The sequence below is a fragment of the Mustela lutreola genome, chromosome 10 (genome assembly GCF_030435805.1).
Source record: "Mustela lutreola isolate mMusLut2 chromosome 10, mMusLut2.pri, whole genome shotgun sequence".
NCBI classification, from domain to species: Eukaryota; Metazoa; Chordata; class Mammalia; order Carnivora; family Mustelidae; genus Mustela; species Mustela lutreola.
The window spans coordinates 93197171-93223284 of record NC_081299.1 but is presented as its reverse complement, the minus strand read 5'-3'; the positions used below and the strand labels follow the sequence as shown (position 1 = coordinate 93223284).

At 36.2% G+C, this 26114-nt stretch overlaps 1 protein-coding gene across 8 annotated transcripts in view; it reads left to right on the top strand.

Annotated features, from left to right (window-relative positions):
* The window catches only part of WDR47 (WD repeat domain 47), a 65659-nt gene that overhangs the window by 16659 nt on the left and 22886 nt on the right, over positions 1 to 26114 (top strand). For 7 of the 8 annotated variants that reach the window (XM_059135783.1, XM_059135781.1, XM_059135780.1 and 4 more), the window contains 7 exons: positions 991 to 1157; positions 3951 to 4034; positions 8482 to 8566; positions 10465 to 11267; positions 14122 to 14248; positions 21594 to 21772; positions 24963 to 25220. In XM_059135783.1, coding sequence (XP_058991766.1) covers positions 1000 to 1157; positions 3951 to 4034; positions 8482 to 8566; positions 10465 to 11267; positions 14122 to 14248; positions 21594 to 21772; positions 24963 to 25220 — 1694 coding nt within the window. In that variant the 5' untranslated portion in view covers positions 991 to 999. The remainder of the gene's footprint in view (positions 1 to 990; positions 1158 to 3950; positions 4035 to 8481; positions 8567 to 10464; positions 11268 to 14121; positions 14249 to 21593; positions 21773 to 24962; positions 25221 to 26114) is intronic. The other variant, XM_059135779.1, reaches the window with a different exon arrangement.

The window sequence follows — 26114 nt, the reverse complement described above, 5'->3', positions numbered from 1 at the left end:
TCAACTTGACTTAAAGTAGCACTTTTTTAACCAGCCTTACTTTGTTTGGCTTCAAAGGACAAGGTATAACATTTTACATATTGCTGCTAGACTATAAGCTTCTTAAGGACAAGGCCAGTGTCTCCCAAGTATAGAACAGTGCCTATCACAGAGAAAAAGCAATAACTGCTTATGGAATGAGTATATACCTAGAGCAAGTTATTTAGAACATAGCTAAACATGGTTATTAGTGACTTTTTACAATATTCTTTACTTTGGCAAATTTTAGAAATGTGTAAGAATAGACAATAATACTATCTCAGTCCATTTGGGTTGCTGTAACAGAATACCATAGACTGGGTGGTGTATAAATAGCAGAAATTTATTGCTCACAGCTTTGGAAGGTAGAAATCTAAGACCAGAGTGTTAGCATGGTCAGTTCTGATGTGGTCTCTCTTTCTGGTTGCAGACAACTGTCTTATTGCATATTTTCAAGGTGGAAGGGTTGAGCTAGGTTTCTGGGGCCTCTTGAAGGACACCTAATCCCACTAATCACTTCCCGAAGATTTCATATCCTAATACCATCAATTTGGAGATTCGGATTTCACCAGATTAATTTGGGAGGACACAATGTCCTAACCATAGCAAATATAAATGAACTTTCATTTATCCATTATCCCACTTCAGTAGTCATGATTATTCTTATTTCTTCTTTATCTCCTCCCAGTCCCCTCTTGTATTGTTTTGAAGCAAATCACAGACTTTATATCATTTAATCTGTATTATCCCATTGTGTATCTCTCAAAGACAAGGACTTAAAAAAATTACAGCCATAACCTTTATTACACCTTAAAGAATAACTGATTTTTATAAATAATAAATTAATTTCACTTAAAATACCTGTACTAAATATTTCCAAGAAATCTCTAATGTGTAGTTTCCAGACAGTTAATAGCACTTAAAAATAAAACAGTAAGAATAATTTTTATTTTTGTTCTGTTTAATATTTAGGCTATCAACATGACGGCTGAAGAAACAGTGAATGTAAAAGAGGTTGAAATCATTAAGCTAATTTTAGACTTCCTGAATTCAAAGAAGCTTCACATTAGTATGTTGGCCCTTGAGAAGGAAAGTGGAGTCATAAATGGCCTGTTTTCAGATGATATGCTTTTTCTGAGGTATGATTTCATTAATACTATGAGTTTTGTAGCTCTTTCAAAGTAGTGTTAAGTATTAATAAGGTAATATGTGTATCATGGGTAGATATAATCATGAGAAGGCTATATAAGTATAATTTTTAAAATTTGTTTTTTTAAAAGATTTTATTTATTTACTTAAGAGATAGTGACAGAGATAGCGAGAGAGCACAAGTGGGGAAGAGAGGGAAAAGTGGCTCCCTGCTAATGAGGGAGCCCAATGTGGGGCTCGATCCCTGGACCCAGCGATCACAACCTGAACTAAAGGCAGAGGCCCAACCAACTTAGCCACCCAGGCATCCCTATAAGTATAATTTTTAAATATAATGCTTGTTTTTGTAATGGAACATTTACAAAATAATGTTCTCTAAAGAATGCTTTCAGTAGTAAGATCCAGAGGTCCATTAAAAAAACTAGAGTCACAACTCCCTTATGGTTGTGGTGTCATCACAGAAAATACTTGAGTAAGAAAGCGGGGACTCCAGGCAGATAAAATATTTCTGCAGTGCCATTTTTTTTTTTTTGCCATAGAAGTGAATATAAACCTATTCATTATAGAAAATATAAAAAAATAAAGAAGAGGGGCGCCTGGGTGGCTCAGTGGGTTAAGCCGCTGCCTTCGGCTCAGGTCATGATCTCAGGGTCCTGGGATCGAGTCCCGCATCAGGCTCTCTGCTCAGCGGGGAGCCTGCTTCCTCCTCTCTCTCTCTGCCTGCCTCTCTGCCTACTTGTAATTTCTCTCTGTCAAATAAATAAATAAAATCTTTAAAAAAAAAAAAAAATAAAGAAGAAAAATTACCCACCACCCAGACAGACTTCATACTAATAATTTTCTATACATATTTTTTAAAAAATGCAATTCTGTTGCATTTATAATTTAGTATCCTTTATCCATTAACATCATAAGCATTCCCTGTGTCGTTACAAATTTATACTATAAAAATTCTCAATTTAATTTCCTATGGTTCCCCTATTTTTAGACAAATTATTTCCAGTTTATCTTAAATAAGTGTTCTGTTGAGCATCTTTTATACATAGGGCTTTTTCTATATATTGGATTATTTCCTTAGAACAAGATTCTTGGAATTGCAGAGCAAAAGGGAATTAACATATTTGCCAAAATGCAAAAAGCTAAATATATCCTAACTTGAATTGGATGGAAAAAGGAAAACCCAAATTTCCATACAGAAATGTATTCTTTGCTTATGTGATGCTGAATATCCTTTGACAAAGAGTACAGATTCTTGGAGATAGCATTTTGTGAGTTGGAAAGCCTTAAAAGATTAAGTATCCCTAAGTCATGAAAAAGGAACTTAAAAAAAAAATCTTTACTATATTAAGAGAATTTATTTAAATTGCTTGAACTTTTCTGTATTCTGTATTATGAATGTCATTTAACCCTGAGGAGCTTAGTCAATGGTAATCACCAGGAACCAGTACGGAGGCCATATTCTTTTGGCTCTCTTTCAAGCATTGGTACTCCTGGTAATTTAGCAGTGGCTCTCAAATATGGCCCCTCGAAGAACCTGCTGGGTATTGGGATGAAGTTTTGCTGGTCTGAGGTGAAATGCAAAGAATTGTAGAAGGGTAAATTTTTAAATTAAATGTATTCATCATAAAGGACTCACCTTTGAAATTATGGTCCTTCCTACCTTTTTTTTTTTTTTTTTAAAGATTTAATTTATTTATTTGACACAGAAAGACACAGAGAGAGAGGGAACACAAGCAGGGGGAGTGGGAGAGGGAGAAGCGGGCTTCCTGCTGAGCATGGAGCCCAATGTGGGCCATGATCCCAGGACCCTGGGATCATGACCTGAGCCGAAGGCAGACGCATAACGACTGAGCCACCCAGGCGCCCTCCTTCCTACTTTTTAAATATTAAAATGCCTATTTATAAAATGATTATGATATGCATTATGATTGCTTTTTATTAATGTTCCTTATTTGCAGACTCAAAGTTGGCAATCCGATATAGATCCTCCTGCCTATCCCTTTTAAAATTTTACTGTTCTAAAAGCCAAAAATAGGGAAATTGCTATTATAAAAGAGCAGCCATAAGAATGCCTTAAAACTTTTGGAAGTTCCCATAGACCACTAAAGTAGGATGAAATATGTTCGTATTCCTTGCTGTTTTTATTTGTAGAGTATAAATTTTAGTGTCAAATGCCTCAGAGATATAGAAATCACAGTTTAGAGCAGGATCTCTCAACCTCAGCACTACTAACATTTTGGGCCAGATAATTCTTGGTCCCGGGGGGGGGGTGCAGGTTGTCACGTGAATTGTAGGATGTTTAGTAGCATCTCTGACTATACCCAGTTGATTGCCAGTAGCACCCCCCCACCAATTGCGACAATCCACAATGTCGCCAAACATTACCAGATATCTTGGGGACAAAATTGCCCCAGTGAAGAACCACTGATTTAGTAAGTCTGGAGCATACCTGCACACTGGCCCCTAAGTAAGACAGAAGAGCTTTAATACTGAAAGATGAATAGGAAAATAAAGGAACTTTTAGACTTAGCCCAATGTTTTTATATACATGAGAAAAACACATATGTTAGAATGAGAAATGGTTGCAGATCAAAAATTCTTCTCATATAGGTTATGTTGTTACAAGTAAGTTGTGAAAAATTTACTTAGAGGAGTTAAAGAACCATGTAAAATGTTAACCTCATTACAGACTTCAGACTGGTTTTAATGTTGTCATATTTATTCTGCTTTTAATTAGTATGAGGCAAATTGGATAAAATGCTGGTTTTTTTTCCTCTATATAGGCAGCTAATCCTTGATGGTCAATGGGATGAAGTTCTTCAGTTCATTCAGCCTCTAGAATGTATGGAAAAATTTGATAAAAAAAGGTAAGATTTCTTCTGAAGCTTTTAATGTCTTATCACTGGTAGAGGCTTAGCAAAACAAAACAATAAACAAAAATTTAAAAACAAAACTGTTAGCTTTCCTAGAAAATAGTATGCTCAATCCAGTTGAGTTGTATCGAGGACAAGTTGCATGTACTTCAATTGATTGAAAATCTTATATATAAACTTACCTTTTTTGACAGTGTCTGTACAAAAAGTCACAAGGGCCATATTTGAAACAGTTGTTTCTTCATAATAATATGAAGATTTTAAAGTTGTCATTCAGTTGTCTCCTGGCCTCCATTATTTCTGATGAACACTTAGCTGTGTTTGTATCCTGATTCTCTTTTTTTCTTTTTTCTTTTTCTTTTCTTTTTGTCTTTTTTTTTTGGCTGCCTTCAAGGTTTTTTTTTTTTTTTTTTTCGGTAACCTATAAATAACATATTAGTTTCAGGTCTACAATACAGTGATTGGATATTTGTATATATTGGGAAATCATCACGGTAAGTCTGATTAACATTCATCCCTGTACATAGTTACAAAAACTTTTCTTTGTTGTGAGGAAGATTTTTAATGTCTCTCTTAGTGACTTTATTTTTATTTTTTTTTTTAATTTTTTAAAAGATCTTATTTATCCATTTGACAGAAATCACAAGTAGAGAGGCAGGCAGAGAGAGAGAGAGGGAAGCAGGCTCCCTCTGAGCAGAGAGCTCGATGTGGGACTCGATCCCAGGACCCTGAGATCATGACCTGAGCCGAAGGCAACGGCTTAACCCACTGAGCCACCCAGGCGCCCCTCTTAGTGACTTTAAAATGTATAGTACAGCATTATAAACCATTGTCATCATCCTCTACATTATATCCCTATGATTTTATAACTGGAAGTTTGTATCTTTGGATCCACTTCACCTGTTCTGCCCATCCTTCTAACTCCTGACTCTGGCAACAATATTTTATCATTGGCCTTCAGCAGTTTGATTATGATGTGCTCAAGTGTGGTTTCTTTGTATTTTTCCTGCTTAGGGTTTGCTAAGTTTTTTGAACCTTTAAGTATATATATTTTCATCAAATTTGGCAACCTTTTGGCCATTACTTGTAAATATTTTTTTCTGCCCTTTTCTCTTTTCCTCCTGGGACTCTATGCGGTATCAGATGACAGATATTGTCCCATAGGACTGAGGTTCTGTTCCTTTTTTTAAAACATTTTTTTTCCTGTGTTTTTTTTTTTTTTTAAAGATTTTATTTATTTATTTGTCAGAGAGAGAGAGATCACAAGTAGGCTGAGAGGCAGGCAGAGGGAGAAGCAGGCTCCCTGCCAAGCAAGGAGCCCGATATGGGACTCGATCCCGGGAAGCTGGGATCATGACCTGAGCCAAAGGCAGCCGCTTAACCAACTGAGCCACCCAGGTGCCCCTCCTGTGTTTTTTCTTCAGTCTGGATTATTTCTACTGATTTACTTTTAGAGTTCACCGATGCCTTTTCTTTTTTTTCTTTCTTTTTTTTTTTTTTTAAGATTTTATTTGTTTATTTGACAGAGAGAGATCACAAGCAGGCAGAGAGGCAGGCAGAGAGAGGAAGGGAAGCAGGCTTCCTGCCAAGCATAGAGCCTGATGTGGGACTCAATCCCAGGACCCTGAGATCATGACCTGAGCTGAAGGCCGAGGCTTAACCCACTGAGCCACCCAGGCGCCCACCGATGCCTTTTTCTGCTATTAGCAGTCTGCTCATAAATAATGCATTTTTCATTTCAGATCATTGTACCTGTCCATTTCAGAATTTCCTTTATCATTTTTCTGCTGAGATATTTCCATCTGTTTACTCATTGTGACTATATTTCCCTTTAAGTCCTTGAACATATTTATAGTCGCTATTGCTTGCTAATAGTCTTTGTTTGCTAATCCCAACTTCTAGGTCATTTTAGGCTCAACTTCTGTTGATTGCCTTTTTCTTAACTACGAGTGACTTTTATTTATTTTAATAAATCTAGTCATTTTTAAAATGTCTTCTGCATATTGTGGATTCATTGCTGAGACTCGATTCTTTTATCTTCCTTTGAAAAGTGTTGATTTTTGGGGCACCTTGGTGGCTCAGTGGGTTAAAGCCTCTGCCTTTAGCTCAGGTCATGATCTCAGGGTCCTGGGATCGAGCCCCGCATCAGGCTCTCTGCTTGGCGGGGAGCCTGCTTTCCTTCCTCTCTCTGCCTGCTTGTGATCTCTCTCTGTCGAGTAAATAAATAAAATCTTAAAAAAAAAAAAAAAAAGTGTTGACTTTTATTCCTGCAGATAGTTAACTTGGTCCACTCTCACTTAATGGATGTCAGCTGAGATCTTGGTTCAGTTAATTAGGCTTGCTTTCTCTGGGCTCTTTGGAGTCCCCTTTGCATCTTCACAGTTTCAGAGATAGCCAAAGATTTGGGCTGAGTTAATATAATAGATGTTGGTGTATTTTTCGTTATAGCTTCTTTCTTTTTTTTTTTATGTCTCCCTGCTTTTCAGCCACTCTTGCAGTACCAACCATTTTTGCTGACTTTTCAATAATGTGGAACTTCAGCTTTCTGCTTGAGTTTTAGGTTACACTGTGTTGACCAGAGAGTGGTCCCCACCGGAAGACCTTATACCTTTGAATCCTTTTTTCCCCCGCTAAAGATTTTATTTGTTTATTTGTTAGCAGAGATCACAAGTAGGCAGAGAGGCAGGCAGGGTGGGGGGCAGGCTCCCCACTGAGCAGAGAGCCCAATATGGGACTAGATCTCAGGACCCTCGGGTTGTGATTTGAGCCGAAGGCAGAGGCTTTTACCTCTGCCTCTGCCTTTTTACCTCAGTGTACTGAACCACCCAGGTGCCCTGTACCCTTGACTCTTACCCAAAAGTTCTTTTTTTCAAGGATTGACTTCCCTCTTTTGTCCATTCTTCATTCATCTGGAATAGTATTTTGACTGTCTCCTGCCTTTACATAGCACACACCTGATCATCTTCCAAGAGTCAGCTCTTATAAGACTTTATACTTCCCACCCCTTCTGATAGAATTGGTTTCACATTCCTTTGAGACCTTGCTGTACAGTATACATATTTCATACAATTTTTTAGATGACCCTCTTTTTGAAGGCAAGGATTTTGTTTTATTTTACACATATTTGCTACCATAACAATGTTGAAAGAATGACTGAAGTTTCATTATTATTTATAGTCCATAGAAATACTTTTTCTTTAAGGTGCTTAAGGCATCCAACATTTTTAAATTCTTAGGCAAGTCAAGCAGACTCCTCTCCCTGAAACATCTCTGTTAAAAAGTTTTTTTTTGTTGTTCCAAAGATTTTATTTATTTATTTGACAGACAGAGATTGCAGGTAGGCAGAGAGGCAGGCAGAGAGAGAGGAGAAGCAGGCTCCCCGCCGAGCAGAGAGCCCGATGGGGGGCTCCATCCCAGGACCCTGAGATCATGACCCAAGCCGAAGGCAGAGGCTTAACCCACTGAGCCACCCAGGTGCCCCTCTGTTAAAAAGTTTTAAGGTTTAGGGACACCTGCGTGGCTCAGTCAGTTAAGCATCCAACTCTTGATCTCAGCTCAGCTCTTCATCTCAGAGTTATTGAGTTCAAGCCTTGTGTTGGGCTTCATGCTGGAGCCTCCTTACAAAAAAAAAGTTTTAAAGTTTATGGCTATTTTATGACTTTTCAGAAATATTCGTGTTTTTTTTTTAAATATTATTTATTTATTTACTTATTTGACAGGCAGACATCACAAGTAGGCAGAGAGGCAGGCAGAGAGAGAGAGAGGGACGTGGACTCTCCACTCAGCAGAGAGTCCAATGTGGGGCTCTATCCCAGGACCCTGCAATCATGACCTGAGCCGAAGGCAGAGGCTTTAACCCACTGAGCCACCAGGTGCCCCAGAAATGTTCATTTTTTTTACGATAGTTCAGCCTGTTTTTATTAGACAGTTGTCATGTTTGAAGAGAAAAAAAGATATTTTGAATAAAATACAAAATAATAAAACAAAATACAATAAAACATAAAGCATTTTAAATGTAAAGGACTTTGATTTCATATTAGATAATATTTAACATCTTCAATAAAACTTGATTTTTGTTCAGAATTAATATTGGAAATCCTTCCTCTGAGTGTTCCGTTGTATTTACTTAATTCTGAAATTATTGTAGCCTCAATGTGATAAGCTTTTAAGAATTTTGAGAATTTTTTTGTAAGCAAAGGCAGGTATAGTAACTTTTAAGTGTATTTGATTTATGAGACATTAGAAAATTAATTTTTCAAAAACTATTAAAGGATTAATTAGTCCTTTGGAACAAATATGGCCTCTGTTGCTCTGGGGACTTGGGTTTCATTTCCAATCTTTGACATTTCTGTAACTCAGCTTTTTATTTTATTTATTTATTTATTTATTTATTCTGTAACTCAGCTTTTTAATTTTAATATTTCATATTTTATGTTTACAGGTTTCGTTATATTATCCTGAAACAGAAGTTTTTAGAAGCTTTATGTGTTAACAATGCAATGTCAGCAGAAGATGAACCCCAGCATGTAAGATTTTTATTCCTGAAGGTTTGCGCCATAGTCTTGTTTCAGTCATAAGTATTTTATTCACTAAAACAAAGATTAGTATCCTGCATTTTCAAAATTTTTATGAAGTAGGATGGGGTAAGATTTTACTCTTTTGTAGCTGTAGTGCTTTCACTCTGTAATGCTTCTAAACTTGTTGCAAGATTTAGACAAAGATGAATGAGTGGCTGGCTGGTAGGTAGGTGAGTAATGTGTGCTCTTCTCATGTTTAAGGTGATTTAGAATGCAATAGATGTTTGACTTAAAAATGCTACATTTTTGCTTTTTTATTTATCCTAGAAGTGAATTATGATTAACTTCTTTTTGTTTTTTCAGTATTTACATTGTAGCAGAGGTGGTTTTTTTTCCTCCAACTTTTTATTTAAATTCCAGTTAGTTAACATACAGTGTAGTATTAGTTTCAGGTAGAGAATCGAGTGATTGGTCACTTACATAAAATACCCAGTGCTTAGCACAACACCAGAGGTGGTTTTTGATAAAATCTTTATGCCTTTATGACCATTTAAATTTAATGATTCAAAGATTTATTAAACATTTATTTTTCTCTTGAGATTTTATTTATTTATTTGATAGAAAGTGAGTCCGAGCCCAGGGAGGGGTAGGGGGAGAGTGAGAGGGAGAAGCAGACTCCCAGCTGAGCGGGAAGCCTGCTGTGCACAGCTCAATTCCATGACCCTGACTAAGCCACCCAGATGCCCCAGGAAGGGTTTTACTTTTAAAGTTTTAGTAATAGTATTGTTACATTGTTTCCAAACCAAGGAAACTTACTATGTGCCAGGAGGTGTTCACTGAAATAAACTAAAAAAATATTACAATGAGGACTTTCATGTGTAATAGAGAAATGTTTGTCAGATAATGATTTTTTAAAAAAGATTTTATTTATTTACTTGAGAGAGAATGAGAGAGAGAGAACATGAGAGGTGGAGGGTCAGAGGGAGAAGCAGACTCCCTATCCAACAGGCAGCCCCATGTGGGACTACATCCTGGGCTCCAGGATCATGACCTGAGCCAAAGGCAGTGGCCCAACTAACTGAGCCACCCAGGCGCCTTTTTTTTTTTTTTTTTTAAAAAAAAGAGATAATGATGTTTAAATGTGGAAAGAACTCTGGAATATAAGTCAAAGGACCTAATTTTTATTTTGTCTTTGTCACTAACCAACTGTATTACTTCCATTAAATCCTGCTCCCCAACTTTTTTCATATATAAGATGAGGAAAGGTGGATATATAAGCTCTAAGATTCCTTTACATCATAAGAAGTTTGAGTCTAAGGTAATATTCAGTACCCAAATTATTGTAATCTGTCTCTCAGCTAAGCTTCCTTTATTCTCTTTCATTCTGTTTTTGTACTAAATGAACTGTAAATGTTCTTTTTTCTTTCTTTTTAATTTGCTTTCTTTCTCCACACAAATTTCTCTTATGGCAAGTTTTAGAATGGCTCTTTTACTTTTGGGGTAAGCTGGAGTGACAGCAAGCTATATAAACAATTGAATAATGACATGCTTCAGTTTTCATTTCTAGAGAACTCAATTATTCTTGACCTTTAAAAATTGTACATTTGAGAGTGATAGTCTGAAGCCTGAACTAGAACAATATTTTTATAGTAAGAGTTTAATTTACTAATTAGCCAAATTATTTAATTTTTATTTTAGTAGTGAAAAGCATTTTGATTCCTGGATTCCTGACTTGAAAGTTGTTAAATATCTTGCAATATGAGTATTCTGGGACAGTAGAGTTTATCCTTTTGCAGTTGAATAGTTTATGAGAATTTATAAGGTATCTTTGTATCTGGATAAAATACTCTTGGTTTCATATCTCTTAACATCTCTCTTAATAGTTATTACTTAAATTTTTCTTACAGCTGGAATTTACCATGCAAGAAGCTGTGCAATGTTTGCATGCCCTAGAAGAATACTGTCCCTCTAAAGATGATTATAGCAAGCTCTGTTTGCTTTTGACTTTGCCTCGTCTGACCAATCATGCTGAATTTAAGGACTGGAATCCCAGCACTGCACGAGTTCACTGTTTTGAAGAGGCTTGTGTCATGGTTGCAGAATTCATCCCTGCTGATAGGAAGCTAAGTGAGGCTGGTTTTAAAGCAAGTAACAATCGTTTATTTCAGCTTGTAATGAAGGGTCTACTTTATGAATGCTGTGTAGAATTTTGTCAAAGTAAAGCAACTGGAGAAGAAATTACAGAAAGTGAAGTACTTCTTGGCATTGATCTTTTGTGTGGTAATGGTTGTGATGACTTGGATCTGAGTTTATTGTCATGGCTTCAGAATCTCCCATCTTCTGTCTTCTCTTGTGCTTTTGAACAGAAAATGCTTAATATTCATGTTGACAAACTTCTGAAACCTACAAAAGCTGCATATGCTGATCTTTTGACTCCTCTTATCAGCAAACTTTCTCCCTATCCATCATCTCCAATGAGAAGGCCTCAATCAGCTGATGCCTATATGACCCGCTCTCTGAATCCTGCTTTAGATGGCCTCACTTGTGGACTAACCAGTCATGATAAGAGAATCTCAGACCTTGGAAACAAAACTTCTCCAATGTCACACTCCTTTGCTAACTTCCATTATCCAGGTGTACAAAACCTCAGTAGGAGTCTCATGCTTGAGAATACAGAATGTCACAGTATTTATGAGGAATCTCCTGAACGGTAAGTATTTGCTTGTAAAAATTAGAAAATATTCGCAAGTGTGAGATTTTGTGTGTGTATGTTTAATGTTCAAGTCGCTTTTTTTAAATTATTATTTTTTTTTTTAGAGAGGGAAGGTTGAGGAGTGCAGAGGCTGATGTGGGGTTTGATCTCACAATCCCGAGATTATTTTCTATTAAGTTGCTATGAGGTTGCAAAGTAGGGAGTTGTGATATCTTGTTTAATGTTTTTTAAAGGGAAAAGGGGATTTTAGGATGTTAAGTGACTTGCTAAAGCCCAAGGCATCTTATTGCTCTACTTGAAAGAAAGATATCTAGTCATGAAAATGGATGAGTATAACTTATTATAGGAGCTTCCTGTTATCTAAATCCCAAAGGAATAGAGTCTTGAGCATTGGTAGAGATTATCTTAAACTTATCCTGGACTTTCCGGTATCTTTAAAGAAAATTTTCATTGTTTGGGATGTTGAACTTCAGTTCTGGGGAGCTGCTGATGCTCTTCTGAGTGCATAAGAAGAACTTCCTGGTCGGTATAATGAATGGCATGTTTGGACATGTACACCAGTGGAATTGTATGGAAAGAAGACATAAAAATCCAGCCACACCTGACTCTACACGTGCTGTTGCTTATGTAAAGAGAGTAGTAAAAATTGAGGAATGACTGGATAAAGACATAAAGAAGTGGAGTATAAGTTACTAGATTACAGAATAAACAGAGAGGTAAAAAATGATATATCAGAAGTGAGTAATACATGTGTTATTAGCTGAGCAGTAGCAGTAACCCAGAAAACATCTGTCATGCTTGTGAAATTGGAAGACTTACAAGCCAAAGCACTGTGGAATAATGAATAGAGCAGGCTTGGGTTTGAACAATATCTTTGCCATTTAGTAGTTGTGTGACCTTGAGATAGTTCCTTAATCTCTCTGAGCCTCAAAGACCTCCTCTATAAAATAGGGTGTTGACTTGCGAAGTGAGATAAAGCTCCTAGCGGAGAGGCAAGTATGTGAATGGTGCTCCCCATCTGAGTGTCATACTCCAGGTAAGGACAGTATGTCAAAAGGTCTGCTAATAACATGCTGCGGAGGACTACTGTTCTGTGGATAAAGTATAAAAATTTACTTTGGAGAAAGTGAACCTTGTTTTTAAAAATATTTGAGGTGCAATTTGAAAATATTGGGAGGCTTAATTAGATAAATTATGTTGAAGATGCCTCATGAGGAGACCTCTTATTTGTGGTAAATTCGTGTTTAAGCAGTATTTGTTTAAAAATATTTGCATGTCTGCTCTGTGCTAGCACCGTGCTGCATCCTGGGTATAGTGATTGAGTTATTATGGTGAACAAGAAGATAAAACATGAAAGAAAGCTTTATAAGAGAGTATGTAGTGTTTTGTAAAGATAGCTTTTTACTCATAAACTCGAAGAAAAAGCAGTTGAAACATAAGCTTTGGCTACTCAGTGTAATGGTCTCAAAATTAAACAGCAAAAATATACAAATTCTCAGGAATGGGTCAGCATTGTATTTGATCCTGAAGATCTGGATTCAAATCCTAGTTTTATTTACCCACTCTGCAATTTTAGGAAAATCACTTTGTTCCTTATCTGTGAAACGGGAGTTACAATTTATTTCATCAGTTACTGTCCAAGTTAAATGAGATAGTGCATGTGGAAATGCTATATAAATTGCAAAATTAAATGTTACCTTATGAAGGTCATTTTATTCTATCTCTATACAGTTAATAATTCTTAGAAAATCTGTCTTTTGGACATAAAGGGGGACCTCTTGTGGTCATTAGCAGGTTAGAGCACTGACTGGTAGCTGAAAACTTTTCCTGTCTTTCTACTTTCTCCTCTGGGTACATGTGTGATTCCGTATGTTGAGATACTTATCCAAAAGCTTCTAACTAATGGTGCCTTTCTGAGGATGACTAGCTCTGCTTCCTGAACCCTAGACCTGTAATTTGTTATGTCTTACATACATCTGCCTGGAGAGGCCATTATGAAGCCATCCCATAATCAGATTCTTTTAAGGGAAAGGTCATTTTACTTTTGTACATGTACATGGTACCTTGTGCCAATGGATAGTCTGTATAAATGTCTGTGGTATTCATCATCTTTGGATGATGTTAGTTATTAAAAATTTTGAACACAGTTAACTATGAAAAGTAGAAATTGCTAGTGTTTAGAAGAATATTAGAAACAACCTGATGTAAGATATTAAGCTTACTAATAAGTATGCATTAAAATATTGAAAAGATGTATATTCAGCTTTTATGTTAAGTGCAAATAAACCAAAGACAGTCTTTTAATAAAATCTAAACAGTTCTTAAAATTTTGTTGAAATGTACCCTCTTTAATACCCACCACCAGGCTATTAAGGAGGGCATGTATTACATGGAACACTGGTTGTGATGCATAAACAATGCATCTTGGAACACTGAAAAAATAAATTTAAAAAATTTTGTTGAAACATATTGGAGGGAAAAAATTAATGTTTGGTTAAGAAAATCACAGATTAAGATATGAAGAGAATTTAGGCATTAGGTCATCCAGCTTATTATTCAATTCAATTTATAAATGAAGCTCAGCCACAGAGAATGTAAGTGATTTCACCAGACTGGAGCCACTACCCTCCTTGCTTAATAATCCAGTGCACATTCTGTTATAAGCATATTCTATTTTTTTTAGAAACTCTTAGGTAATACCCTTAGTAGAAGAAAGGAATATTTAAAAATCGATTTTTTGCACATTTGATGACATTTAGATTGTTTTCATTATGTTAATTAAAATATATTTTCCTTCACCCCTTCCTCTTCCTGTTTGTTTTTTTGTTTGTTTTTTGCATCTTTCTGAAAGAAGTGATACACCCATTGAGGCACAGCGGCCTATAAGCAGTGAAATCCCAGGCCAGAGTTCAGTTTCAGAAAAAGAGCCTGCAAATGGAGCACAGAACCCAGGACCAGCTAAGCAAGAAAAAAATGAGGTAATATTTAATAGACCTAGTGACTTTTAGAATTATTCTCTAAAGTAATAGTATTTGCCTAGATAGAATGTAAAAGGAATTTTCCAATATTTGGAAGTAGGTGAGAGACTATCTAGACTTTCTTATTAATTAAGTAATTTTATCCCTTTTCCCTTAAGGATGCATGGTATTTTTAGTTGTCATGTATTTTGGAGCATTTTTAACAGATGAATTTATTAACAATCTAAAATGCCATAGTTTATATTAATCTTACATATTTCAGAACTCAAGTAATTGAACTCACATTGAATGTGGATAGCTTGTATTTGTAAGACTATCCTCTATATTTTACTAATTAGATTTAGTGAACAAAAATTATGACATTTATAATATCAAGTACTTTTATCCAAGTCTTTCGAGTTCCAAATTATTTTTCTGTGGGGATTTGGAAAAGAAATTGTATAATAGAGTATAAATTTTATCTTTTTTTTTTTTTTAAAGATTTTATTTATTTATTTGACAGAGATCAAAAGTAGGCAGAAAGGCAGACAAAGAGAGAGGAGGAAGCAGGCTCCCGGCTGAGCAGAGAGCCCGATGCGGGGCTCGATCCCAGGACCCTGGGATCATGACCTGAGCTGAAGGCAGAGGCTTTAACCGACTGAGCCACCCAGGCGCCCCTATAAATTTTATCTTATATGGTATGCCACTTAGAAGAGGTGAAGAGGTAGTTTTAATAAGTTCAATAAATTTTTTTGTCTTCAACTAAATATTATGAATAAAGTAGAAAAATTACTATTAAAAATACATATATGAATATGCACCAAAAAACAGAACCGCAAAATCTGTGAAGCAAACAGTGGCAGAGTTGAAGGGGGAAATAATAGTTGAAGACTTCAATACCCCACTTAAAATAATGGGTAGAACATCTAAACAGAAGATCAATAAGGATAGAGGGTACTTGAACAATACTTAAACCAACTAGACCTAACAGACATCTATAAAACAACTATATTGTTGCTTTGGAGGATGCACCTTTTTTTCACCCAGAGGTGTCTATATCAGTCTTTTTAGAGGAAGTTGTTTTTTTAGACTCCTCAGATCAGTGTTCGTATTCTAAGTATTGGTAAGTTTATGAATATGTGAATATTAACAATACATGAATGCAAATACATAAAGTGATACTAACAAAAAAAGAACACTCCAACACTAGCAGAACACACATTCTTTTTTTTTCTTTTAAGATTTTATTTTTTTATTTGACAGCACAAGTAGGTAGAGAGGCAGGCAGAGATAGAGGAGGAAGCAGGCTCCCTGCTGAGCAGAGAGCCCAATGTGGGACTAGGCCTAGGACCCCGGGATCATGACCTGAGCCGAAGGCAGAGGCTTTAACACACTGAGCCACTCAGGTGCCCCCAGAACACACATTCTTTTGAAGTGCACATGTAACATTCTTCAGGATAGAGCATATGTTAGGACCCAAAACAAATCTCAGTAAATTTTAAAAGATTGAAATCAGGGACGCTTGGGTGGCTCAGTCAGTTAAGCATCTGCCTTCAGCTCAGGTCATGATTCCAAGATCCTGAGATTGAGCCCTGCACAGGGTTCCCTGCTCAGCTGCTTTTCTCTTTCCCTCTGCTTGCTGCTCCCCCTGGTCTCTCTCTCTCTCTTTGTCAAATAGATAAATAAAATCTTAAAAAAAAAAAAAAAAAAGCAAAGATTGAAATCATGTGAAATATCTTCTCTGACTACAATGGAATGAAGCCAGAAATTAATAACAGAAAATTCACAAGTTTCTAAAAATTAACACACTCTGATGGGTCAAAGAAATTGCAGGGGAAATTAGAAAATACCTAGAGACTAACAAAAATGAATACAACTTCCCAAAGCATACAACATTTCAAACTTATGAGATACAGCAAAAACAGTGCTCTGGAAATTTATAGCTAAAAATGAATACATTAAAAAAGAAGAAAGAGGGACGCCTGGGTGGCTCAGTTGGTTGGGTAGCTGCCTTCAGCTCAGGTTATGATCCCAGTGTCCTGGGATTGAGTCCCACATCGGGCTCCTTGCTTGGCCTGCTTCTCGCTCTGCCTCTGCCTGCCACTCTGTCTGCCTGTGCTCACTCTCGCACCTCTCTCTCTCTCTCTGACAAATAAATAAATAAATAATCTTTTTTTTTTTTTTTTTAAAGATTTTATTTATTTATTTGGCAGACAGAGAACACAAGTAGACAGAGGCAGGCAGATAGAGAGGGACTGACCCCCACATCCGGTTCTCTGCTCCACAGGGAGCCTGCCTGCTTCCTCCTCTCTCTCTTTGCCTGCCTCTCTGACTGCTTGTGACCTGTCAGATAAATAAATCTTTAAAAAGATAAAAAATAAAAAGGAAGAAAGATCTCAAATCAATAACCTAACCTTATGCCTTAAGGAACTAGAAAAAGAAGAATAAATTTTATCAGAAGGAAGAAAGTAATAAAGATTAGAGGGAAGAAAAATAAAATAGAGAATAGGAAAACAGTAGAGGAAATCAGTAAAACCAAAAGTTGGTTCTTTGAAAAGATCAACAAAATTGACAAGCACTTAGACCAAAGTGGGGGGGGGCACACATGAGTAAGTAAAATCAGAAATGGCTAATACTTTTTTTGGTATTGTATTGTAATATGTATTATAATACATATTTATAATAATAAAATGAATTATAAGAGAATACTATGACCAATTATAAGCCAACAAATTAGATAACCAAGTTGAAATGAAACCCAAATTACCTAAATGATTCAAGAAGAAATAGAAAATTTCAACAGACCTATAATGAGTAAAGAGATTGAATCAATAATCAAAAAGCTTCCAACGGCGCTCGGTGGCTCAGTGTGTTAAGCCTCTGCCTTCCGCTCAGGTCATGATCTCAGGGTCCTGGGATCGAGCCCCACATCGGGCATTCTGTACATCAGGGAGCCTGCCCCCCCCCCTCCCTCTGCCTCTTTGCCTACTTGTGATTTCTCTCTCTCTGTCAAATAAATAAATAAAATTTAAGAAAAAAGGCTTTCAACAAAGAAAAATCTAGGATCAGATAGCTTTGGGGGTGAGTTCTACCAAACATTTGAAGAAGGGTTAACATCAGTCCTTCTCAAAAATCTTCCAAAAGTATGTAAGTGGAAGGAATAATGCTTCCTAACTCATCCTATGAGGCCAGCATTACTCTAATACCCAGTTCAGATGAAAACATTACATGAAAAGAAAACTACAGACCAGGGCACCTGGGTGGGTCAGTCAGTTGAGCCTCCACCTCTTGATTTCAGCTCGGGTCATGATCTTAGGATTGTGGGATTAAGCCCCATGTTGGGCTCTGCACTCTGCATGGAGTCTGCTTGAGATTCTCTCTCCTTTTCTGCTCATTCCCCTCCATGTGCACTCTCACTCTCTCTCAAAATAAATAAAATTAAAAAAAACAAAACCGCGGTGCCTGGGTGGCTCAGTAGGTTAAAGCCTCTGCCTTCGGCTCAGGTGATAATCTTAGGGGCCTGGGATCGAGCCCTGCGTTGGGCTCTCTGCTCAGTGGGGAGCCTACTTCCCCCTCTCTCTCTGCCTGCCTCTCTGTGTACTTGTGATCTCTCTCTGTCAAGTGAATAAATAAAATCTTTAAAAACAAAACAAAACAGAGGCGCCTGGGTGGCTCAGTGGGTTAAGCCGCTGCCTTCGGCACAGGTCATGATCTCGGGGTCCTGGGATCGAGTCCCGCATCGGGCTCTCTGCTCAGCGAGGAGCCTGCTTCCTCCTCTCTCTCTCTGCCTGCCTCTCTGCCTACTTGTAATCTCTCTCTGTCAAATAAATAAATAAAATCTTTAAAAAACAAAACAAAACAAAAAAACCAAAAAACCCAACCCCTACAGACTAATATTTCTCATGAACAAAAGCAAAAATCCTTAACAGAATACTAGAAAACCAAATTCATCAGCATATTAAAAGGATTATATACCCTGATCAAGTGGATTTATCCCAGAATGCAAAACTGGTCAATATTTTGGATTTATCCCAGAATGCAAAACTGGCCAATATTAAAAAAAAAAAAAAATCCATCAGGGGCGCCTGGGTGGCTCAGTGGGTTAAAGCCTCTGCCTTCGGCTTGGGTCATGATCCCAGGGTCCTGGGATCGAGCCCCCGTCGGGCTCTCTGCTCAGCGGGGAGCCTGCTTCCTCCTCTCTCTGCCTGCTGCTCTGTGATCTCTGTCTGTCAGATGAATAAATAAAACCTTTAAAAAAAAATCCATCAATGTAATATATCACATTAATAGAATGAAGAACAGAAAAACATTTGGTCATCTTAGTTGATGCAGAAAAGGCATTTGACAAAATCAAACACTCTTTCATGATTAAAGCTCTCAGAAAACTAAGAAAAAAATGGAATTTCCTCAGCACAGTAAAGTTTATTTATGAAAACCCCAAGCTAATGTCCTACTCAAGGTGAAAAACTAAAAGCTTTCCACCTCAAATGAGGAACAAAGACAAGGATGCCTATTTTTACCACTGCTCTTCAACATTTACTGGAAGTTTTAGCTAGAATGATTAGACAAGAAAAAGAAATAAAAACCATCCAGACTAGAAAATACCCAGGAATAAATTAAACCAACAAGGTGAAAAACTTAGACTCTGAAATCTATAAAATATTGCTGAAAGAAATTTTAAAAGATTTAAATAAATGGAAAGATACCATGTGTTCACAGATAGACTTAATATTGTTAAAATGTCAGTACTTATTTGATCTACAGATTCCATGTAATTCCTATAAAAAATTTCGCAGCCTTTTTTGCAGCAGTGGAAAGCCAATACTCAAATTCACTTGAAATTGTAATTTGTCCTGAATAGCCAAAACAATCTTGAAAAAGAACAAAGTTGGAGAACTCACGCACAGTTCATGATTTCAAAGCTACAATAGCTACAAAAGCTACAGTAATCAAAACTGTTTGGTACTTGTATAAGGATAGAAGTATAGAGCAGTATGGTCTCTCAACATTGAGAGACCAGAAGTAATTCCATATATCTGTGGCTTATTGACTTTTGGTACAGGTGTCAGGTCTATTCAATGGGGAAAGATGATGATGGATCAACTAGATGTCCACATGAAAAAGAATGAAGTCGGACCTCTTACCTCATATAATGTACAAAAATTAACTAAAAACAGATGAACAACTTAATTATCAGATATCAGAGCTGAAAGTATAAAATTCTTAGAAGAAAACACAAGAGCAAATATTCATAATCTTGGATTTTATTGTGTTATATGATTCCTAAAGCTTGAGCAACAACCATAAAAACTGATAAATTGAACTTCATCAAAATTAAAAACTTTTGTGCCTCAAAGGACTTAATCAAGACAGTAAAAAGATGCCAGTAGAATGGGGAAAAAACATTTATAAATTATATATCTGATAAGGGTTTAATATCTAGAATATGTAAAGAACTACAATTCAACAACAAAAAAGACAATTCAACTTAGAAGAAAGGAGCTGAATAGACATTTCTCCAAGGAATATATTCAAATGGCTAATAAGCATGTGAAAAGATGCTTAGTGCCACTAGTCATTAGGGAAATTTAAACGAAAACCACAATGAAATATAGCTTCACAACGGCTAGGATAGTTAAACTCAAAGCCGTGGACAAGAAATAAGTGTTGGTGGGGAAATGGAGAAATTTGAACCCTCATTCGTTGTTGATTTGAATGTAAAATGGTGCACTATGGATTGGTGGTATTTTTGATATAGAGTTAAATATAGCTAAAACATAGCTTAAGTATAGCTAAATATTGAATTACCATATAACCCAGCAATTCCACTCTAAAGCATTGAAAGCAAGGACTCAAACAGATATCTCTACATCCATGTTTATAGCAGCATTATTCACAGTAGTCAAAAAGTAGATAAAACCCAAGTGTCCATCCACAGATTAATGAATGAACAAAAATGATATATCCATTCAATGGAATATTATTCAACTACAAAAAGGAATGAAATTCTGACATATTCTACAACATGGGTGACCTTTGAAAACATCATGCTGAGTGAAATAAGCCAGACAGTAAAGGACGAAATATCATGTATTCCACTTATATCAAATATCTAAAATTGGCAAAATCATAAGGAAAGTAGAATAGAGGTTATCAGGAGCTTGGTGGAGGAAGAAATGGGAGGTTATTGCTTAATGGTTATAGACTTTCTCTGTAATTGATGAAGAATTTTGAAAATAGTGGTAATTATTGCACAATGTTGAGTATAATTAATGCCACTGAACTGACACATAAAAGTGGTTAAAATGACAAAGTTTCTATTTTACCAACAATAAAAAATTTAAAAGGACACCTAGATAATTTTGTCTCAGTTATTGCTGTAAGTTATGAAGTAGAGGAGGATTCTTAAATACTTCTTGGAAAAGGGGAGAGAGTTTTAGCTTTAGTTAGCTGTATAAGACTATTTGTTAAGCTTATTGTTAGTGTGGGCCAATTTTAGAGATGATTGACTTGTTCCAGAGTGACCCCAGGTCACATGATTGATGCAATATGACCAGACTCCATCTTTCTTTGTCAGTATTGGAATTTACTAAATATGTAAGTCTGGTAAGTTTGGGTGCTATATAGTTCTTTTAGAATAAAGATGTAGAAATGTTGATTAAGTTTACTACCCATTTATTCCACTTTCTTGTGAAAGGCCACTTGAAACAAAGTATTGTTTTTGAGAGAAATTTTTAAAGTTTCTCTGTAGAGTAACCTATTAAACCATTTACATGCTTAAATTAAGTGTGGGACAAAGTTAGTGTGGGACACTGGGTGACTCAGTTGATTGAGCATCTGCCTTCAGCTCAGGTTATGATGCCAGGGTCCTGAGATCAAGTTTCTCATTGGGTTCCCAGCTTAGAGGGGATCCTGCTTCTCCCTCTACCTGCCACTCCCCATGCTGGTGCTCTCTGTCTGTCAAATAAATAAATAAGTTTTTAAACAGTGTTGGAAAAAGTTAATATTGTGTTTATTAAATACTAAAGTGGTCTTTCAGTATTTTTTTCCAAGCAATACAGCTCTAATTCCATGACCCTTTGTGACTACTATAATTTGCATTTTTATTTTGGGTTAGTCAAAGATCCAGGATGACCTTTCATTTTGGTCAGTCTCTTGCTTTAGAATAAAGCAAATTAAATGATCTACTTGACCATATAAACTCATGGATACTGTATTATTTTTCAAAGAGCAATGTATTAAGTTTTCCAATTGTTAAATAGTTACTTGTATATTTCATCCAGTGTTTATAGAAGTTCCTGTTGGGTAGGGACATATATTTAATCATAGTCTGCTCAAATACATTATTTTTTCTAATATTTTTAAGCTTCGAGATTCAACAGAACAATTTCAAGAATATTATAGGCAAAGATTACGCTATCAACAGCATTTAGAACAGAAGGAGCAACAGCGACAAATATACCAACAAATGCTGCTCGAGGGAGGTGTAAATCAGGAGGATGGACCTGATCAGCAGCAGAATCTTACCGAACAATTCCTTAATAGGTATGTCTTTCAGTCACTTTTTAAAACATAAGGAATTGTTTCAAAGCTATTGAAAGCACGCGGCAACTGCTACTTTCCACATATAGTTTGAAATTTTAAAGCATTTTAAGTGTTTCAAATAATGGGGAGTTACGGAATATCTTCCTTTCACAGCATTCTGAGTGTTCATCTAATTTTGGTCTTCTTCCCGTTAAACCTTCTTTCACTTCTAAACAACAAGAGCAGAAGTGTGGTGGTGAACTCAGCCAGAAGCAAATAGCCAGGTGGATCCAGCTGTCCCAGGGTTGCTGAGATCCTAGGGTTCCTAGTCACTTGGCTTCTTTTTGCTTGTCTCCTCATCTACTCCACAGAATAGACCTGAAGATTAAATGAGTTAATCTACACAAAGTGCTAAGAATAGTACCTGGCATATAGTAAGCACTATACTAAGTGTTCACTGTTTTTTTTGTTATTTTGGGTCCTTAACTTTCAGTTTCTTTAGAATTCAATATATTAAAATTATTCTTTCTTACAATTTTTGCCAAGATGATATGCACTTACATTGTTTTTAATTATAGGAGATGTGTGTGTATGTATCTAGAAAGATGATAATGTGTCTTTTTAAAAATCAATAATCTAGAATATATATATTTAAATGAGCAAAGGTTGTTAGAAGATTAAATGTGTTAATATATAAAAAATTACTGGGGGCACCTGGGTGGCTCAGTGGGTTAAGGCCTCTGCCTTCGGCTCAGGTCATGATCCCGGGATCCTGGGATCGAGTCCCACATCAGGCTCTCAGCTCAGCGGGGAGCCTGCTTCCTCCTCTCTCTCTGCCTGACTCTGCCTACTTGTGATCTCTGTCAAATAAATAAATAAAATCTTTAAGAAAAAAAAAAATATATATATATATAATTACTTAGAATAATTCCTGGAATTTGGGAAATAACCTACCATAAATGTAGGATATTGTTGTGATTATGATTAGGCAATGCAGTGGTGACTGTCAGTTCTTTACTTGATTCAATAATATTGGGAGTAATCTTCTTGTTACTCTGAGGGTTGTGCAAGTCAGTGAGCTTGAAATCGATTCTGTCTTCAAACTTTCACGCAAGGAATGTTTATAGAGGTAACCTAAAGAATCTAAATAGACTTTTGAACATTGCATTTGAGGATCATTTTCTTATCACCTCTGATAAGTCAGTGTCTTATCGGAATTAACCTATTTTGATGAACTGCCATTTCTGGTTCTTAGATGTCTTCTTTATATCCATAAAGACCATGGCTGCAGTTGGATTTCCTGACCGTTTATTTTTTAGTGGAAGCAGATGGCTAGCATTAAATCGGAAGATAAAGTGGCAAGGTTCTGTGATCCTAATAGTAGTAAGGGATGTACTTCCTCAGAAAAGAAAGTTAAACTGTTCAAGATGGTTTATCTTTCCTTTAAAGACAATTGTAAACAGAATTCAAGTTACTAGTTGGTATTTGGCTTTTGTACATTAGTTTCATATAAATTCTCTGTTGTTCTCCTAACTCTCTTATCTATTATTTTCTAAACCTTTAATATAATACTTTTATTTGACCTTTTTTTCTAGGCCCTTAGTTTTCTATATCTGAGCCAGTACCAGGACTTGAAAGTACCCAATACTATGGATTATTGGAATAGAGATAGAATCTATAAAATGAAATACACTTTCCCCATAATGTTTTATTTTTTCGAATCATTTTAGCAGTGGCTAGTTTCCAGATTTAAATTTTGCATCTTTTTTCCAAGAGTCATGAAAAAGGAAAAGTAGCAAAAGTCATGTTACATAATAGATCTTATTGGAAAAAAATCAACTAAAGCACAATAGAATTTTTATTAACAGTACTCTCTTACTACTTTATACTTCTTGATACTTTGTTTCTATTAATACTAATAAATAGCACCCTGATTTGGCACTTATAAGCATATTCTGCCTCATCCTCCCCACTATTAGAGAGTCAAAATGATATTAACATTTTAGACTTTATACTTAGCATTTCCGAAGTTGACTTGACCTCTGACTCCTTTATGGGGAGCACGTCACAGGATTAGTGTTTTATAGGATAACATTTGGGAAATGTAACCTAGTTAGAATTAACTTATATATTTAGTAATGGCTGCCAATTCCTTTAATAATATTGAACTGCTCTTTTAAAGTCTTTCCAAGCCCTAAATACATTCTCTCTCTCTCTCTCTCTCTCTCCCATGTTTAATGTAGGAAAACGAGAAAATGCAAAAGCCCCAACACCTCTTGGTAATCGTATCCCTTGTGTACTCCTCTCTCATATTGAATCTAGGTTGTAGAAAGTGTTGCTGGGCCAGTTCTGGGTCTAAATGTTAACAGAGCCTGCTAGCTTCCTCTTTGTGCTGTTTGGAGTCCTGAGTCCAAAAAAAAGAAGTCTTAGGAAGATATAGGAAGACTTGTGATGAGGGAAAGACCTTGAGGCTGTTTTGCTTCCTGCTCTAGCTCCCTAGTTCCTAAATCAGAGCCTGGCACATTGTCTGTGTAGAATGAATAAATGTGTGATTAATAGATTGCCACTAGAATTTGTCCCATGCTAGGCTCTAATCATACATTTCCTAGTTGGTATGATATTACTAGAGAGATGAAAATGGCTTGTTTTGTTTTGTTGGTGAGAAATTTTGATAGTGGTGATATTTTTATTGACTGTTTTGGGAACTTAAGTTTCAAATTGAAAATTAAACCAAAGCTATATTGGAGAAGAAAATTTTAAAAAAAAATTTTATGGTAAAATACCTGTATCCTGCACTGGGGATACTGTAGGAAAATTTGGATCTTTCAATATCTTAGTTATGTCTTAAGGCAATGATGGTAACTTTAGTACTGAACTTACCATTTATTTATTATATGTTCCTGTATTTACCTTCTCAAACTTATAATCTTACATATATATATATTTTTAAAGATTTTATTTATTTATTTGTGAGAGAAAGAGCATGTGTGAGAGAGTGCAAGTGGGGGGGGGGTGCAGAGGGAGAGGAGGAAGCAGACTGCCCCCTGAGCAGGGAGCGCAAAGTGGGGGCTTGATCCCAGGACCCCGAGATCATGACCTGAACCCAAGGCAGACACTCAACTGACCAAGCCACCTAGGCTTCTCCCTTCTACATGTTAATAATGTGATTAAGTTTTTCATTTTAATGTAATTACATTGTTTTATTTTTTAGGTCCATTCAAAAGCTTGGTGAATTAAATATTGGAATGGATAGCCTTGGTAGTGAGGTGTCAGTGCTCAACCAGCAATGTAATGGGAGCAAAAGCAATGGATCTAATAATTCTTCTGTAACTAGTTTTGCCACACCACCCCAAGACTCCAGTCAGAGATTAACACATGATGCTTCAAATATTCACACAAGCACCCCACGTAATCCTGGATCAACGAATCACATACCTTTTCTTGAGGAATCACCTTGTGGAAACCAAATGTAAGTACTTTATTTTGTAACACCTGGAAATATTAACATCCTATTAATGTTTGGAAACCTAGGAAGTTGAACTTCTCTTTGGAGTCTTACAAATAAAAGTTTTTGGAGACCATTACATATCAAATATTTTTCTGATCTGTCTATTTATCTGTATTCTCTTCTATTGACTTCTGAATTTCTTAGTAGCTTTTGTTCTCCTATTTTTATTTTTGCTTTCTCACTACCTCTAAGATGATTCTCTTTTTTATAAGTCATTTTACTCAGAGATCTTACAGTTTTATCTTCTCCCTGATTTTCCTTTTTCTTGCCATTGGTACCTTTCAACAAATAATACTTTAATTCATGGACTTTGAGGGCACATGGTGTTTTATAGCATGTTGGGATGATTGCAGCAAGACCCTCTTGGGAGCTCTGACAGTTACAGCAACTGAAGACATCATGCATATTTGTGTTTTCACTAATTGGGGAAGATTTTTTATCTGGCTATCATTCGTAAACAGTGTTAATTTATGCAATAGGAATAGTTAAGAAGTATTTTCTTCTTCTATTCTTCTTTTTTTTTTTTTAATTTTTAATTAAAAATCCTTACAAGTGCACTCTTTAATCCACCTCACCTATTTCAACCTTCCCTGTCCTACCCACCTCCTCTCTGGTAACCATCAGTTTGTTCCCTATAGGTAAGAGTCTGTTTCTTGGTTTGTCTCTTTTTTCCCCCCTTTGATCATTTGTTTTGTTTCTTAAATTCCACATATAAGTTGCTTCATCTATTCTTTTATTTTAAAAAAGATTTTATTTATTCATTTATCAGAGAGAGCACAAGCAGGGGAGTCTCAGGCAGAGGGAGATACAGGCTCGCCGCTTAGCAAGGAGCCCAATTTGGGACTCTGATCCCAG